At 50.5% G+C, this 18,231-nt stretch overlaps 1 protein-coding gene across 1 annotated transcript; it reads right to left on the bottom strand.

The window, feature by feature from the left end:
- Nucleotides 1-839: 839 nt before the first annotated feature.
- On the bottom strand, nucleotides 840-15,473 carry TEDC2 (tubulin epsilon and delta complex 2). Its single transcript, XM_058422627.1, has 11 exons — nucleotides 15,452-15,473; nucleotides 14,469-14,550; nucleotides 12,963-13,061; nucleotides 12,739-12,788; nucleotides 11,609-12,284; nucleotides 10,140-10,193; nucleotides 8,225-8,309; nucleotides 7,783-7,891; nucleotides 7,467-7,568; nucleotides 6,862-7,073; nucleotides 840-2,820 (listed from the first exon to the last, which is right to left on the bottom strand). Exons 1-11 carry the CDS (start codon nucleotides 15,471-15,473, stop codon nucleotides 2,641-2,643), a joined length of 1,671 nt encoding a protein of 556 aa, XP_058278610.1. The 3' UTR covers nucleotides 840-2,640.
- Nucleotides 15,474-18,231: the final 2,758 nt, after the last annotated feature.

Genomic DNA, 18,231 nt, shown 5'->3' with positions numbered 1-18,231 from the left:
ACTCAGGACTGGAAATGCACAGCCATGAACTGGCTGCCTGCCCACAAAAAATCCCTGTTGGCTCCTTCTCCTGGCATTCATAAGGCTATTAAAGCATTTCCCACTCACTGCTTACAGTATCCTGATAATTAGACACCCTGGGACAGTTGGAGGAGCTCTCTGCATCCTGCAGTTCCCACATCCAGCATCCTCAGTGTGCTCTGCGTGCATATGGAACCCAAAAACACCCCTTTCAAATTTAGCAGAAGTGGACAAAGTTTCTCAGCAAAGCTTCAGCTGGAGATCACAAACTCATACTGAATCCTGTAACTCAGGGGGAGATTGATTTGGGTAAAAGAATATAAAAACTAAAAATTGTGTGTGGAGGACATACAGCTTCCCCCAAGTAGCTTGCCTAAAATCCAAGAGCTCTGTCCCAGCATTTTGCAGCACCAGTGCTCTTTCTAGAACTCTAAACTGGCACAACAAGTTGCTGAGTCAGGTGTTAATGCTTCAGGCTTGATTCACACACAGTTTTAATCAAGTAACCTGCTCTCTGGAGCTCACAGAACACTCATTTAGAGAATAACATCAACAGCAAATTTGTCATCTTCAGAGGGGGCTGGAAGTTTTCCTCCCACTTCAACATCTACCATCTTAAACTGCTCCTTGATGAAATTCCCTTATCCCTCACACAGTGTTTCTGTCCCATCTGGGGGACTGCAGTTGTTTCTGCCCATCCCAGGGATGGCTGTTGTCGGGGGCTCCTTTTTAGGAGCTTAAATTTCCCGGCATTCAGGTGGTTTTAGAGTCCTGGCCCTCTGCAAAGCTCTGAGCCAAACGCAGGAAAAGACGGAGTCTTCAAGGTTACAGGCTTCATTTATTAGTTCTTATCTTACAATTTTCTCAGTGTCCAAAAGATGTTTGCCGCGGCTCGGACATCTGGTGACTCCCCCCGTCTCTGGGCTGTCCTTATCTTTTATACTAATTGCTATGTATTCTTTATTTACTATTTATTACCAATGTCTATCACTACTACTAAAAAGGTCATCTCTACTCTGACCCAATCCTCACTAACTACTTTGTGCCAACGTCACTGCAGAAATGGAGTGAGGGAACAAGAAGGAAGAAGAAAGAGACAATGCCCCAAATTCTCCATCTTGCCCCATTCACTTCAATGCCAAGAATCCCAAACTCACTGTTTTTTCACCCTGTGATATTCTAAACTACTATTTTTACACTCTTGTGGCCTGCAATGCTTCCTGCAGTGCAAGAAGCCTCTCCCATGGACTGAAATCAAATCCAGTGTCTCTCTGAGCTCTGGGCTGGGGTCCCAGACCCCCCTGCCCAGGTCCCTGACCCTCCAGGGCAACCAAAGGAATGCCCTGGACTCCAACAACACAGCTCATCAGGGTTAGCCTTTCCAAACCCTAACGTGTGCTCCTGGTCCAGGGAGCTCCTCCTGCCCTTTTCCCAGGGGTGGGAGTGTGCCATGGACAGTCACAGCAGCAGGGCACAGGCTGCCAGTCCCCTCAGAAGGACTGGAAGAGGCAGGACATTCCTCCACACCACTGCTGGTGTCATCCCTCTTACTAAGAGCCCAGTTATTTCTGTTTTAGATAGGGAGCACCCCTAAAGCCACACTGCTGAGTCTGTACATGCCCCAAGGAGGGGCTTCAGCATCACTTGGTGCCAGATCTGGTAACACATGCAGGAAAAACCCCTTGGAGGGCTCAACAGAGCTTCAGAACTAAGCACAGCTGAGGCTGCCCCTGCATCCCTGGAAGTGTCTAAGGCCAGGTTGGATAGAGTTTGGAGCAACTGGGATAGTGGGAGTTGTCCTTGCCCATGGCAGGGGTGGAACTAAATAATCTTTAAGATCCCTTCCAAGCCAAATTAGTCTGTGATTCTATTATTCTCTAATGCTAACCAAAGACAAGTGGTGCCTGTGAGACCCTCCAAGAGGCTCTGCTGCTTGCAGTGTGCATTGACAGCAGCACTGCTGCTGTCCTTCCACTGGCCAAACGCATTTGCAAAACAAGCAGAGTCCGTGGAGAAGTTGCAGATGGGAGGGAGAGAAGGGAGCCAGGGGAAAAGACAAACTGTAGCAGTTGGAAATACTTAAAGTCACAGATTCTGGAAAGAAAAGTAAAAACCTGCCTCCTCCTCAGGATCCCATCCTTCAGTAGGAAAAACCCAAAACCATTGAAATGCTACTGCAGGGGACAAAGAAGGCTAAGAGCTGATAATCCTCCCTAACCCTCACTGTGCTTTCTCAGCTCATGTCTACACAACACTGGGATCATCTATCACTTTCCAAAAATACTGCTCATTTCCTGTATTTCTGTAATTCTATCCCCTGGCATCAAACACTACCTTATGTCTTTGTTTCCTCATCTCAGATGGATGTACCTTCTTCTGATAGCAATGGCACATTCTAGAACAAAGCCCCCCCAGCCCCTGAGTTCAACTGTTATTGAATCTCTATCTCTGCTGTGGCACAAGACTGGTTTGAAAGAGTGAGTCATTCAAATGATTTAAAGTCTTACACATTTCTGAAAATTTTAAATTGTGGTGTAGGAAGAGAAACAAAACCCCACTGCACCCAGAGGCAGAGAACAACCCAGCTACCTGACATTCTGCACCCCTTCTGCACAACTCCTACAGTGTCAGCTTGCCTTCTGAGTTTGCAGCAACCCCTGGGAATCCTCTCTTGTGGGCTGTCTCCTTTTCCCAGCCCTTTCCCACCTCTGCCGTCCTTGCCGTGGTGCTGAAGTCGCTGCCAATTTCCACTGGCCTGCTCTGCGCCGAGCAGCAGATGCTCCATGACTCATGCAGTGCCTGCAGACACAAGTTATCCATAACAGCACCCTAATTAACAATACCAAATGTCAGCTCTCCCATTCAAACATGGACGTGTTCATGGGTATGACCACGCTAATTTAGGAGCCAGGTTGGACAGGACTTGTAGCAACCTGGTTTGGTGGAAGGTGTCCCTGCCCATGGCAGGGCGTGGGATGAAATGAGGCCCCTTCCAACCCAACCCATTCCGGGATTCTATGACAAAAATACAAAGAGAAAGTAAAATATGCTGATTTTTACCTATGATATGAATGATTTTCATTGAATTTTGAGTGTCAGAAAGAGCCGGACATTCAGAAGAGCCAAAATAAGGAAAAAATAAGGAAAAAATAAGGAAAAAATAAGGAAAAAATAAGGAAAAAATAAGGAATGTCTTTGCACTGCTAAAAGCTAAATTACACACACACACACAAACACACACAAACAGAGTCCAGCTCTGAGATACGGTCTGGGTCAAACTGTGGTACACTTCCCGAACGGAATTTTAAGTACTCACAAGCAGAGGTTTTCCACTTCACTCCATACTTTCACCTGGCACTGAAACGCCAGGGAATGTGGGGCTTACGCACAGAAACCCAGCACGAAGGAGCAAGGGCAGCCGGCCTTTTCCGCGGTGACAGGGCGGGAGCTGCGGCTGCCGGACACCGGCGGGGACCGCGGGAGCCGCCCGCCACCTGCCGGGCACAGCCAGACCCGGCGAGCACAGCTCGCTCCCCCGCTCCTGCCGGCATCAAAACCAATCAGCGAATATTACACGAGCCCTCTGTGCCAGGGGGTGAACAGAGGACCAGGCGAGCAGCAGCTCCCAGGAGTTCTGGATGCTGGAAGGCCATGATCCCGTGGCTATCCGATCAGTGTAAGCCATGTTCTATTCCCTGCTACACTGCATCCAGGAGCCTGGTGTCCTGAGGCAGTCAAGAATCTAGAGCTTGGTAGAGACAGCCTTGGAAGAAAAGCCAAAATCAGAGTCTCTGAAGCCTTGAAAGGGCTTTACAAAACCTCAGTTAACAGTCAGGAAAGTGATATAGAACAACAGAGTCACAGACTGGTTTGGGTTGGAAGGGACCTTAAACTCATTTCATTCCAGCCCCTGCCATGGGCAGGGACACCTTCCACCATCCCAGGCTGCTCCAAGCCCCAGTGTCCAACCTGGTCTTGGACACTGCCAGGGATCCAGGGGCAGCCACAGCTGCTCTGGGCACCCTGTGCCAGGGCCTGCCCACCCTCCCAGGGAACAATTCCTGCCCAACATCCCATCCAGCCCTGCCCTCTGCCAGTGGAAGCCATTCCTCCTTGTTCCTGTCCCTCCAGGACCCTGTCCTGAGTCCCTCTCCAGCTCTCCTGGAGCCCCTTTAGGCACTCGAAGGGGCTCTAAGGTCTCACTGGAGCCTTCACTTCTTGGGTCTGAACACCCCAAGCGCTCCCAGCCTGGCTCCAGAGGAGAGAAGGCTCCAGTCCTCCTGATACAAAAGGAAATTTAAAAAAAAAAATTAAAAATGAAAATTTAAAAAGCCCATACCCCCTGCAATTTAGCTTAATAAACAGGCAGAGGAAAGAAGTTCTTAGAAAGATTTATTGCTTAGAGCAGTCTCTGGCTCTGTGCAGGAGCAGCAGGAGGCTCCCAGCTCAGTCCAGCAGCTCGTCTCTCACCAGCACAGGGAAGCGCCGGCCCCCCTCACAGAGCTGGCTGTGGATGGCCCGCAACAGCCCTGCAGAGCCCTCCAGGAATGGCCTGGGCTCCAGGACAGGCAGCAGCTCTGCCATCATCACCTGGGCAGGAGCAAAGGAGACACTGTCACCAGAGCCAGCAGCACTCCAGTATTGCTTGAAGTGGCTGTACAACAAGTGAAATCTAATCAGAGCAGTATGACTAATATTAAACAGGCTAATTGATTGATGGATGCTTTCTTTTGTCATATTTAATAAAGGCAGAGTGGTTCATTTTCTGCTCATGAGCTACTTCAGCAGCCACACAGCGTTTCCAGAGCAGTGAGACAAGTGGCAGTGCTGCTGCCCCGCTGCAGGGAAGGCTCAGCACTGGGTAAGATAAGCATCCTGCAAGAAGCTGAAGCTGGTGTTGGTTCAGGACCTCTGCAGGCACACAGTGAGGTGCTCACTCACCCAAGGGTAAGTCCAGCCCTTCACTCAGGACTGTTCCCACCACCTCCCAGTTATGCCAGGGGTGTGAGTGGTGGCCAACTCCAGCCCAAACCGGCTGCAGGGACTGCTCAAACTGTCCAACATTCCCTGGCCTGACTGCTGCCCAATTAAGCCTATGCTGGGATCTCAGCCCATGATGTCAAACAATCCAGTGCAGCATCAGTATCAGCTCTGGGATTAGGACTGACAACTCAAGCACAGGTCACTTCAATTGCTGGACAAAAACTGCTCTTTGGTGTCCCACTCTTGAATTAGTGCTCAGACAGGCATTTTGCCTGAGATTTTTATTTTTTTTCTTTTTTCATCTGGCATGAGGTTATGAAGTCTGAGCAGCCTGCACACCAAAATCCACCCTGCCTGCCCAGGAGAGAGGACAACTGCATGTGCCAGCCACCTCCCTAAAGGCTGCCAGAGCTCCAGCAGCGTTTGGAGAACTCTCTCAGGCACAGAGTGGGAATCTTGGGCTGTTTGTGCAGGGCCAGGAACTGCACTTGTGATCCCTGTGGGCCTCTTCCAACTCAAGTTATTCTGTGATTCCATGATTGTTCCCTGGTGGATACAGAGGAAGACCCAAACAGAATAGAGTACAGGGTATCTACAGGAGATTCCCTCTGCTGTTGTACACAAGTCTCTGCACAGGGATGGGGGAGCAGGACACAGCTGCTCATCTCTGGGAAGCCTCTTTTCACAGACATGAAAGATACCTAGGGGGAAAGCTGGCACATGAAGAAGTGCTGCACTGCTCCCCTTCCATCCACCTGCTCTGCTCCTGATACCTACGAAGAAATAGATCCCCACCATCAAAGACAGGCTAAGAGCTACCAGGAATTTCTATGATACTTGGCATTCCTCCATGGAAAGGCAGTGGACAGGCTTGGCCCAGAAATAGGTACATCCTTTTCGGGGGTATTTATCTTCTTCTATGTCCACTTACTTCACCTGTCCTAAGAATTTCACTTATCCTGCACACTCTGCACAGAGCTGCTTCAGACTCTCAGGGCTCATCTGGCACAAAGCACCTATTTTGGTACATGTGCAGGAGAAACGGAGTCAGCCAACAGAGCAGCAGGAATCAGGCTTTGGTCACCAGTCCATTTTGGGCAGATAAAAAACCCCCAAACCCTTCATAATCCATAATTCAGGATGATGATGCTGAAATCCCATTTGAAGTCAGGTAACAATCTGTCTTCCGCCACAGGGCTGCAGCCTGTTATTAATAATGCCTCTCTGGCTTACAAAAAAAGACTTTTTCAAAGCCTCTATCATTCAGGTCAATGGCAAAGAGTAGGTCAAAGGATTTGATTTCACAGATCTTCTCTGCCCTTTGCTGCTGGCTGAGAAGAACAAGTAATCCCTGTGTGGCAAACTCTCTGCTCAGGCTGCTGAAGAAGCTGACACCTCCTACCCTGTTTCTTACAGTCTCAGAATGATAAAAACAAGAATAGCAGCACAGTGGTTTGAGATATAAAAGGAAAGCAACAGAGAACAGAGGAGTTCATCAGCTGGAAGTCACACAGGAGGGAATGAGGGAGTGGGTACCCTAACAGGGCTGTAAAGGTCTGACAAAAGGGGCATTACCAACGACATCCTCTACTGCCAAATTCTTTCAGAACAGGTAAATAAAATTTAATCAGGAGAGGGACAGGCATGCAAGGGCCTCTGCTCCGGCCCTAACAACAACAACAAGAAGTCCCATTCATTAACAAAGAGAACAAGGCATAAACACAGAAACATCACTGGGGGAACTTGCTATGCTGCTGCTGCCCATCAACACCTTGTACAGCAGCTGCTGGCCCACAATTGTTCTTTTGTTCTTTTTTTTCCCCTGCTCAGGGAGCACTGACACTTCTCCAGACTCACCTTTTGTAAGGCAATCTCTTGGTGCAGCATCGATACTTGCAGCTTCGAGGCAAACAGGTCGCTCAGCTCCTGGAGACTGGAGTAATAGAGGAGAGGCACAGCCAGCACGTCTGCACTGCCACACGTCTGTCCCCTGGCAGGGACACAGGCTGGAGAGCAGCTCCCCACATCCCCAGTGCAGTCTGGGCGCAGCCTCAGCTGGGACTCCAGAGCTGCCAGGTTACAAGAAACGGCAGGAGACAAAAACATACAAGTTAAACCTGTACTTGCAGACTTTATGATCTACTTACTGTCACCAGAAACTAATGACTAAAGACACTGTATTAATCAGGGTAAGCTCCTCACACATGGCACAATCCGAACACCCTAAGCTGTGGCCTGCATTATCCCTTCCCCAGCCCTCTTGAACTGCAACTGCAGTTCAAAGCTCCAAGTCTCTCCTGAACACAGAGGGGTGGCACACAGGTACCACAGATTTGTTTGCCACCAGAGAATTAAGTGCTCCGTTACCATAATCAGGAGAAAAGTAACCTTGGTCCAGTGTCCTGCACACAGACGGCAAAGGGCCACGTTCATACCTGACCACAAACACAGGCACTTCTCACCTGTTTGCAGCAGCTGCAGCTTCTGCAGGCACTGGGACACTGTGGTTTGCAAACCCTCCAAGGTCAGAAGGCTTTCATACTCTTCTTGCAGAGTGGGAGGGTCTACAAGAGCAGCAGAGGAAAGGTGTGAGCACTGGAACCTTCCTCCCCAAACAGCTTCCAGAGTGGCCTTGGGTTCACCAGCCTTCACTTCAGGCAGAGAATGTTCCTGTCCCTCATGTCCAGCATATGCCAAGAACACAAAACACATGGAACTGGAGTCCAAATCATTCTTATTCCACCTTTGACCCTCCCACTGCCCTTTTTCCCTCCTTACCTGCAGGCACAGCTTCCACATACTGCCTCAGATGGAAGGGGACATCCTGGAGGCCCCTTAATTCCTCCTCTATCTCTGCAGGACTGGGGATCAGCTTTGGGGAGCAGAACTCCAACAGCAGCAGCTTAAGGAAGGTTTCACAGCACCAGCTCTGTGCAGCATCCCAAGCCCCAGGCCAGCTGGGATCAGGGCAGAGGGACCAGCCTGGGAAGTGGCACTGCAGGGGGAAGGTGAGGACAGCACAGCACAGCTGTGTAGGGCATGTCTGCCTTGTGGCCACGTTTGGCTGGATCAGAAGTTTTGTAAGTGCTCAACAGCTGTACTGTGAAAAAACCCACTGCCTAGAGACCCAAGTGGAACTGCTGCTATTGGAGGCATAACTCTCTCCAGCTGGGAGCTCACTGCAGAGCAATTGCACCCTGTGCCTGCTAGGAAAGGATACAGTCATCTGGATCCTCTCCATAAAACGGGTCCTTGCAGCTGCTGCATCTGCACTTGTTTGGCACAGACGACATCTCTCCCATGCCCTGAAATTCCAAAGGGGCAGGAGGTGGAAGTTACACTCCTTTGTACCAGACAGTGCTCACGTTGAGCTGTGACACACCAGTGTGGCATATCAGCGCTTTAATTACAAGTGTCTCCCTCCCCCCTCTCTCTCACAGGTTATTTACCAGCCATTCCCCACTCACTCCCACGGCTGCTATCAGATCAACAAGGACACCCTGCAGAAAGCACCAGACACTGCAAAACACACGTTACTCTCTCCTCTTGTTTTGAGGGGAAGGATCAGAAGACAGACAGCACATTTCCATAAGCAGAATGTGAACTCACCGCACATCGCTCATCCTGTTGTTCTGCCTGCGTTTATACCCCATAGGAAGCAACAAATTTTCCCTTCCTTTCTTAGGAGTAAGTAATTTACATTTCTGTACATTTATTCTATTAGTACAAGTGTACAAAAAAAAAGCAGACAGGACAAACTCTCACCCAAACTACTTCATATTCCAAACTTCCTCAAGATTCTTCTTTAATAAATTTTTTGCAGGGAACAAAGTGGTATGTTTGGCAGAATGACAGCAGCATGTCAGGGATGCAAGACAGAGGTTTAAGAACAGTATCACGAGAAAGCTGAGCAGGAGTTCACACCAGTGCACCAGTTTTTCAGATAAAGCATTGCACAAATAATAGCACTACCAGAGAAATGCATTTCACTCACAGAGTTCAACACCCCCATGGATGCACAGTCCCCATAATATCCTTTCCTTAAGGACTGTCTCCCAAAACCTGCCGCAGTGAGAGCCATCAGGAGGAAGCTTAAAATAGTTCTGCAGTGCCTGACTAACTCGAGTGTGCATGTGTCTTCTCTCTAGCCTAATGGGTCTTTTAAATCATGTTAGAATGTGCAGATTTCAGAAATACATTATGCAAAGAAGTGGCAAGGTTAATGGAACAGGAAAGAACAGAAGTTCCCAGGCAAGATGCAAACCCTCTGCAAGGGATCTTTAGTGCAAAGGTTATTCTCAATCTGTTACTGAGTTGAAAGCAATAGTGAGAAGTATAAAATTACAGCAAAGTGATTAGAATGCTGAAAGGCTCAATTTAGAAGTGAAAATTAAGGGTATAAAGTCTTTACAACTTGCAGAAGGGCAGCTAACAAACTGGTGTCTGATAAATGACAATTTCCAAGAGGAGGAGGAATTCTTGAGGGCAGCACAAAGGGCTACAGTTAGATTTAAGAAAGGGTTTATGCTTACTAGCTGAACAAAGCACATAAGGAGCAATCTGCTGAGGTATGGCAAGATTTCTCAGAGGAAATGTGGGAAAGAAGACCGGAGAACAGACTGGAGCACGAAAACCCCGACCACCTGCACCATCCCTGCAGTAACACTGTAGCTGGCTCTGTGTCAGAGCTCAGCAGCAGGAGCCAGCCTCAAACACACACAGTTGTGGCGCTTCCAGGCTGCAAAGGCAGGGCAGGGATGGTTTGGGAAACTCTCATTGCATAGTGTATACAGACACCCATCCCATGGGGTGTCCTGCCTTCAACAGGTGTATGGCACCAACAGAGACTTCTGCTGAACCAAACCCACAATTAAAGCATTCTAGGAACTTCATGACTCAGTGAGTAACAGTAATTAGCACTCAGAAAACAAAGGCAGCACTAGTGGCTGCAGTAACATAAGAACACATCTTCAGCAGCAGCCTTGCAGTATGGGAGCTCTTCCTGCTCCCAGTTCAGGCCGCATGTCCTGTGGGGTCACTGCCTCCCCAGGGCACACAGAATAGCACACCTGACCCCTCCTCACAGCCCTGAAGCTGAGGGTAGTTCTGGACTGAACTAATCAGACTGGTCTTACCTGGAGTTCCTGGAATAGGCTTTCCTGTAGGGAAGGGGGAGCTTCAGCTGGCATCTGTAAAATAAGAGAAGGATCAGTCCTGGCAGCTGGAAAGCAATTAACTGAGCCTTGTCTTTCAACAGGGAAAATGGTCTTTTGTCAAAATCTGAAATTAATTTAGCTGCAGTGGGAGGTGTCAGCAACTCTGGAGATTGGATCCACCACTGTCTTCAGACTGTCCTCAAGGAAGGAAGATTAGGTGGCTCATTCGACTCGGCAGGCATCATGGAGCTGAGCTGGGAGAGCTCCTGCATCCCGTCACCAGTCAGAGGTTCATCCAGGGCGGGCAGCTGGGAGCAAAGCCATGGCACAGCAGAGCACAGACATGGAAACAACACCTTCAGGGAAGCGTGTCTGCCGTACCCTGCTGCCCTGCCTCGGCGGGACAAGGCAGCTTTGCTTAGCACCATATCACACTCAAAGAAACAGGGATGGGACATTCCAGCTTCCACTGGGAATACGATTGTTAACCCTGAAGCAGAATAATCCCTAAATTGTTATTAAAAAACAGGAGGGTTGGCAGCTGTTAGTCACATGCAGACCAGGAATGCAAGGCCACAGTTGGGAATTTAAGTAAATGTTTGAATCCAGACCCCTGTTCCCACAGCAACTGTCACTAAAATGTTCTGTGGCCCTTCCAATGCCAGTGAAAAGGGATCATTGCCTCCTTGCACAAACACAAGAGTTAGGTTGTGGCAGCAGAAATATTCCTCAAAACTTTCCAGGGACATCAGGGACATCAATGTTTTGTTAAAGTGAAAGAGAAAGAAATTACTTAAACAAGACAGACCAGCATGAATGCAAAGCCAATCTTTTAAGTATAATTTTGCCACTTTTCCACACAGAATCTCAGTAAGATTCCCTTCATAATCCCTCCTACACCAAACCCTTGAAACAACTGCACTCTAGTCAGTCCTGAGTTGTGCAGTTACATGGGCAGTATGTTACAGGTTAACAGGGACAGTGTTAAACCCCGATGTCATCACTCCAAACAGCACCAGGCACATGCTTTAGAGAGAGAGAGAGGAAAAAAATTAATGCATTATGTATTATCACTGTGTAAAAAAAACCAGAAGAAATAAAAAAATCAATATGCTATAATAGAGAGTACACTCAGAGGAAAGCTAAGGCTCAAGAAAGCTCTACAGAGACAGCTTACCAAAACACTCACAGGGGGCTATGAAACATCAAAAATCTTAATTGAAAGGCTTTCAAAGTCACAGCCATTCAAGAATAAGCCCTTAAAATGAAAACACTTACTCAACCACAATAAAGGCTTTTAAACTGTATAGGATCCTTCCTCTTGAGAGGGATGTGAGGAGGATGAAGCCAGGCTGGGACCCCCCCAGAGCAGCCACAGCCAGCAGGATCTGTACACGTGCCTGTGAGCGTGGAGCCGAACAGGAGAGGCGCCCACCTCCCACACTTACCCCTTTTCCTGCAGGGTGCCTGTCCCTGGTGAGGTGCTCCTTCCCCATGCACCTGCAGCGTCCACCCTTTTGTTGGACTCTCCCAGGAAACCACAGCTTTTCTTCCCTGCACCAAGTAAGTGCTTGCCAGCGGCTATGGAATTCTCTCCCACAGCTGAATCCCCTCCAGAAAAGCTTTGCTGCTCATTTGGGGCAGATTCAGACAGGCTGGGTGTCTCCTGGGGTTCAGCTGCAGCACAGACCTCTCTGGCACTGGCACCAGTTGCTGTCCTGTGACTCCTTCCTTGTTTGGAAGTCATTCCTTTTGAGGAAACCTTCCCAGCAGTCCTGGGGCCTTGAGAAACACATCTGGCTGTGAGTTTCCTTTGCAGCTTCTTCACATCTGGGTCAGTCCTGTAAGGGGCTGTTAACTGGTATGGAGAGGGCTTCTTCAACAGCAAAGGCTTTTTGCTTCCAGCTCTCACCTTCCTGCACTCAGGAACATCCTCAGCAGGTACAGGCACCTGTTGCTCTTCAGCTTTCTTGGGAGCATGTGCCTCACCTGCCCATTTTTGTCCTGTAGCTCCCTGAACCTCTAATGGAGTTTTCAAGATGCTTTTCCTGACTTTCAATGCCTTCTCTAAGGCCCTGTTCAGCAGCTCCAGCTCCTCTAGCTCCTTGGGTGAAGGCCTGTCTCCTGCAAGAAGAGAAAACATGTCAGAAGGTTCAGGCCTGGATGTTGCCCATTTGACTCTGCACTAACTTGCTCTTCTAGGTGGCACAGAAGGAAATGAAACCTAATGAATGGTGCAGGGGGTATTACTTTAGCTGTGGGAACAGCCACTGCACAGAGGATGCAGGCAGGATTGTCAGAAGCTTTGAAGACCCAGGATGGATGTGAGCCACAGGACAGTTCTTCTGAGTCAACCTCAACAAGTGACACTCCCACACTTGGGTCAGGCCCACAGTCACTTCATTGCCGGCCTTGGCTAACGAGGCACGACTCCAAGCTAACCCCAAGGAGGAGAGCAGGAGGAAAAAGGCAGAGGGGGCATTTAGGTGGTTGCTGAGCACTGGAATGACTCCTAACACCGCAACTGGCCCGAGTCCGGCGTGACACGAGGAGGCACCGGCCCGGGGGAAGCGCTCACCATGTTCAGTGCTGGAGCATGGCTGTGGCCGCTCCTCTTCTTCATCATCCCTGGAGGGAACAAACGGCGACGGGGGCCGGCGTTGCTGCACCGGGACGAGACCAGCACCCCCGGCCCGCGGGGCCTCGGACACGGCTGCGGGACCAGCGCCCGGGCCTCCCTCCGGGCCGCCCGGGCACGGAGGGACCCGGGCGGGTGGCCACACCGCCGGGTCCCGCACTCACCAGCGCCACAGGAGCGCCCGGCCCCGCGCCGTGCGCTGCTCCAGCTCCCGCCGCCGCTCCGCGCCCTCGCCCAGCGCCGCCCTCAGCGCCGCCGCCGCCCTGCAAGGCCCAGCGCAGTCAGCACCCCACGGGGCCCGGCCCCGCTCCCCCTGCCCCCCCCGGCCCTCACCTTCGGCCGCGGCCCGCAGGCAGCATCAGCCTGGCCGCGGCCCCGCCGCAGCTCCCGCCGGCCCCGGCCCCGGCCCGGCCCCGATCGCCCCGGCCCTGCCAGGACCTGCGGGCGGGGCGTGTCCGCGCGGCGAGGGCGGGAGCGGGAGCGGGCCCGGCCTGAGGGTTCCGGGCGGCTCCGAGTCGCGCTCCGCCGTAGCCCGGGGTGTCGGGCAGGGAGGTCCTTGTGGTTGCTGTGCCTGCCCGGCGCGGGCGGGACGGTGCCGGGGATCCCCCGCTGGGCCCGGGGAAGCCGCTTTTCCCTCCGCTGCCTTCGGCGCTTCCCTCTCTTTCCTACCCAGAGGTGCTCGGGCGCCGCGGGCCCGTCCCACAGCCCGAGGTACCCGGCCTGTCCTGGGGTCAGGGGATTCGTTCCCCTCGGCCTTGGCAGTGGAGCGCCCCGAGAACACAGAGCCCCCGGCGCTGAGGGGCTGGAGCCCCCCGCTCCGCACAGTTCCCGCAGCTGGAGGTGGAAGCGGAACCAGCCCTGCCAGAACCGCCTTCAGCCCAGCGGGCACAGCGCACGGCAAGCTGCTGCCGCCCCCCGTGCTTTGCATCGGCATAAAAGAGAATTTGTGAGGGTTTTTTTTTTGATGGAGAGGGGAATCTGCCTTGCCCCGCGGCTGTGGGAGCTGCCGGGGTGGTACCGCGGGCTCCGAGTGCTGCCGGGTGCCGTCAGGATCAGCTCCTGCTGCAGAGCTGTGCAGTTCTCCAGAAAAGCCCATAGCTGGCACTCGGCGCTGTTTGTTCAGGCAGCTGAGGAGCAAGAATCCAGTCCTCCCCCGTGTACAGCAGAATGAAAGTTAACAAAAAGTTAGAAAGTAGGAAGGAAGTGATTCTTTGCCATCAGTGGCTAAATCTTGAGGTTGAGGTGCTTGTGATTCTCTGCAGTCACATGACCACAGACTTTAAAAGAGAAGCTGAGAATTCCAGGTGATTCATTGACACAGGACTTAAAAACCGCTTATAAAACATTACAAAATATCAGAAAAATCATCACACATCGTGCATTTCCACATTCATGAACTCAGCATTCTTCCAGTTGTAATTTACACTTTTGGCACAGACGAAGCATGAGACAAAATCTCTCTCTGTAGACTTTGCAACCAAATCTGGCAAATAGGCTGGTCCCTTGCTGCCCTGAATCTTGTAAAGAAGTGTGAGTTCACTGTCAGAACACTTTGGACAGTTACGCTTCTGAGGCATGAGCCAAGGCAGAGCCCAGCCAGATATCTCTGGTCTCAGCAGGGCTGATGGGGATATCAGACACTCAGAAAATATTTTAATCAACAAAGTCACCAGCTGAGGCCCTGGGAAGCACAGCAGCAGGACAAGAAGAGCTCATTTTCAGACAGCTGCTTCTCTACGATCATGAAATATCCTGAATCAGAAGGGACACACAAGGATTATGAGACCAACTCCCAGCCCTGCATAGACACCCCAACAATCCCACTCTGTGCATCCCTGGGAGCATTGTCCAAGTACTCCTGGAGCCCTGGCAGCCTCGGGGCTGTGCCCATTCCCCAGGGGCCCTGTTCAGTGCCCCACCACCCTCTGGGGGAAGAACCTTTCCCTAATATCCAACCTGACCCTCCCCTGGCACAGCTCCAGCCATTCCCTCAGGTCCTGCCCCTGGTCACAGAGCAGAGATCAGAGCTGGCCCTCGGGATGGAGCTGCAGCCCCCGAAGAGCTCTGCCCTCAGTCTCTTCCCGGCTGAACAAACCGAGTGTCCTCAGCCCCTCCTCACACAGCTCTAGTTCCCTCGAGACCCTTCACCATCCTCGTGTCCCTCCTTTGCTCTCCAGTAGCTTTAGATCCTTCTGATGCTGTGGTGCCCGAAGCTGTGCCCGGGGTAGGTGGATTCCTGCAGGCTGGGACTGGCCAGGAGATGGAGCCCTGGGTTCCTGGAGCCTCCAGCATCGCCTGCTGTTCCGGGGGAGCACAGCCGCGGCCGTGAGAGTGACACCTCTCCTCAGGCACCTGCATGCTCTTGGCATTTAAGTGTTAAAAACAACCAAAAAAGGGATCAGGCTGCTGTAATCCGGGGATGTCACCTGAGGCATGAAGCGTGCTGGAGCAGCACTACTGACGTGGTTACCTTTTGCATCCAGTCTCTGTGGTTTGGCAGTGCTAAAAATGATCCCCAAACCCCAAGGATCTCTTTGTACAGCAGATGAATCAAGTGTACACTCTTCCTGAGCCTCTGGCTTTGTGCAGGCAGTAGAATTCCCCCCAAGAGACAGGAAAGCTTTAGTGCAGGCACTTTGCTGTTAAGTTGCACCTTGCTGAGAAGGAGGACGCATGTTGGCTTAAAGATTTAGGTGAGGCAAGGGTGCTGCCATCACAAAATCAGGAGGGGCAGCGTGGCAGGGAGGGCAAGGCTTTACCTTGTCCCTTCCAGCTGCAGCGAGCACTGGTTAAACCAGAAACCATGGCAGAGACGTTGGGGTGAGGTGATAATTGGCAGGTGGAGAGCAGAAACTTCCTGACAGAGATAAAACCACTCCTCTACTTATACTCAGGGCTCAAACGTGCCGACACTGGACATTACAGCCCAGCTGCTCCCACGCCCCTCTCCTACTCCTCTCCACACCTTCAATGATGGGCGCCTGCTGCCTCGCCTTCTGAGGAGCCTTGCAACAGGGCAGCTGGGTGAATCAGTTCCTGCCTTCTCTTGTGGGTGGTTGGGTTTCCAGTGGATCATCTAACAGAGCCAGTTGAGCAAAAAGTCCTGGGTGTGTGTATCTGATTCTTTTCACTGAGAGCAGTTTGTGCTGGAATGGGTGAATGCAGCGAAGAGCTGTATTCTGTTCATGTAGCAACAGGCCCTACACCAGTACAGACCTGATGTGGCACAGCTGGCATAGGGGACATTTGTGCCAGGGACTGGGTTTTAAGCTAAGAGTCTCAATTGTGTTTCTGCTTCATGGCATTGTTTGCTGGGAAAATGCTGGGTACCTCAACCTGGCAACATGCTAAGTGACATTTCAACTGGTGCAAAGATTTAGTTACAAAAGACAGGTTAAAATATTTGTGTGATGTTCAAGGGACTGCTCCTGGTACACAGCTCTGGCACCAGTTATTTTTGGTCCTGAAGTCATGAGAATTTTGCACAGGTGAGATGTAATGGAAGTTACACTGTCAGCACTCATTCACTGCTCAGGCTGACAGGTGCCAGGTGGTATTCTGCAATCTGTATTTTTATTTTCCTGAGACCCCAACTCTCAAATACCTGTCAGCTAATAAAATCAACTGTCCAGGCACTGGATTCTCTTGCTGGATGCCTAAAAGCTCTTTGAAAGCTGTGCCCATAACCTATTATGGTAGGATTCTCTGGGGTAAAATTCAAGTAGACATCACTTAGCAACAAGAAGAGAAAAAAATTAAACCAGGACGTAAACTTCACCACTAATACACCTCCCCATGCTTTCTATATTATTGCTATATTATTTTATTCCATGATCTGTGCTCTTCCTGTGTGGTGCCCGTGGGGATCAGTGCTGTTTGCTGAGCTGACACAGGAAAACCCTCCCTATGTACCCGGGCATGTTGTGGTTTAACCCCAGCCATCAGCTCAGTTCCACACTGCTCACTCACCCCTTCCCAGTGGGATGGTGGAGAGCATTGTAAGAGTAACACTGCGAGAACTCATGGGATGAGATAAAGACAGTTTAGCAGGGAAAGCAAAGGCCATGCAAGAAAAAAAACCAGAACAAGGAATCTGTTCCCTGCTTCTTCTGGGCAGGCAGGTGTTCAACCATTGCCAGGACAGCAGGATGCTGCCACAAGTAACAGCTCATTGTCATAGGAAAGGTGTGTGCTGAGGTCTTTACAAACAGTTCCATGGTAAGGGAATGGGTATTAACGTCTTTGAAATGAGTCTTAATGTCTCGACCAGCTTCAAGCAGCAGGTTTGTTACAGAGCTCAGACAGCTCTGACTCCTGAAATAGAAAAGTGGGTCTGCACGAGCTTGAGTTTCTGAACTTTGGGGTAAAATGACAGGTTCAAGGGGTATATGTGGTAGGTGGTTCAGGAAGGCTGTACCTTCCTAGGACCTCAGCAATGGGGAAGGGAAGAGGGCAACATGCGGCCAGGAATTTGGGATGAAAGGAGGCCGCATCCTCTGAAACCTCGGGAGAGAAAACCCCGCGGGTGTGTGCCCTGGTGGACTCTCTCTATTCGAATAAAGTTGCGGGACTGCTCTGTCTGCTTTATGGACCCTGGCATTTCATAGTGTGATTTTCTGTACAAGTCCAACCATTAACCCACCACTAAACCACGTTCCCAGGTGCCACATCTACATGTTTTTTGAGCACCTCTTGGGCTGGTGACTCTACCACTGCCCTGGGTAACCTGTGCCAGTGCCTGACTACCCTTAAAGTGAAGAAATTTTTTTCTAATATCCAACCTAAACCTCCCCTGGCAGAACCTGAGGTTGCTTCAGCTTGCTAGGTGAAAAAACACTGACAGCAGGGACACTCTCCCTGGGAAATACTCTGTATTCTCACCCTCTTCCTGAATGTTACATTGGATCAGTCCTGTTTGAAACAAAACAGGGAGGATAAAGGAACTCTCCTGTATATGAAACCATGAAACAAATTGTCAGGAAAATTAATCCGCAAGAACCAGAGGTTTATGTCCAAAAAGGAGACAGAGGAGTCCTGTAACTTTATTTGAATAAAGGGAGACATCATGGGGCATTTCCCATGGGGTCTCTCAAATTTTTGGTGGATGCAGCCTCCTTTTTATCTTAATTTCATGGCCTCATGTTCCTCTCTCTTTCCCCATTGGCTGAGGTGCTTGAGAGGTACAGACTTCTGGAAATGCCTAATACTTAAGATCCCCTTCTAATGTATAACCCTCCCCCCCCTTTTTTTTTTCCTGTGTCAATTAGTGGAATTCCTTATAGAATTTATGGTTCTTCCCATTGGTCCTTTCATCCCTCAGTATTCAGTTTTATTTATTAGCAGATCTACAGTTTGTCTGCAAAGACAAATCTCTCATTCCATTTGTCAATCAGTGGAATCCTTCCCACTGTTTTTTTAATCTCTCAGTATCCA

The sequence above is a fragment of the Hirundo rustica genome, chromosome 15 (assembly GCF_015227805.2).
Source record: "Hirundo rustica isolate bHirRus1 chromosome 15, bHirRus1.pri.v3, whole genome shotgun sequence".
Taxonomy (NCBI): Eukaryota; Metazoa; Chordata; class Aves; order Passeriformes; family Hirundinidae; genus Hirundo; species Hirundo rustica.
The sequence above is the reverse complement of the archived record's forward strand: the minus strand, read 5'-3'. Positions and strand labels throughout refer to the sequence as shown.

Excerpts from the sequence above, each read along its gene's own strand:
- TEDC2 (XM_058422627.1), bottom strand. The coding sequence starts at position 15,473 with ATGCGTCCTCCTTCTCAGCAAG. Across the intron at positions 12,789-12,962 it reads CGGGCGCTCCTGTGGCGCTG|GGATGATGAAGAAGAGGAGC; the intron begins GTGAGTGCGGGA and ends TGTTCCCTCCAG. Across the intron at positions 7,074-7,466 it reads GCTGCAGCTGCTGCAAACAG|CTCTGGAGTCCCAGCTGAGG; the intron begins GTGAGAAGTGCC and ends GTAACCTGGCAG.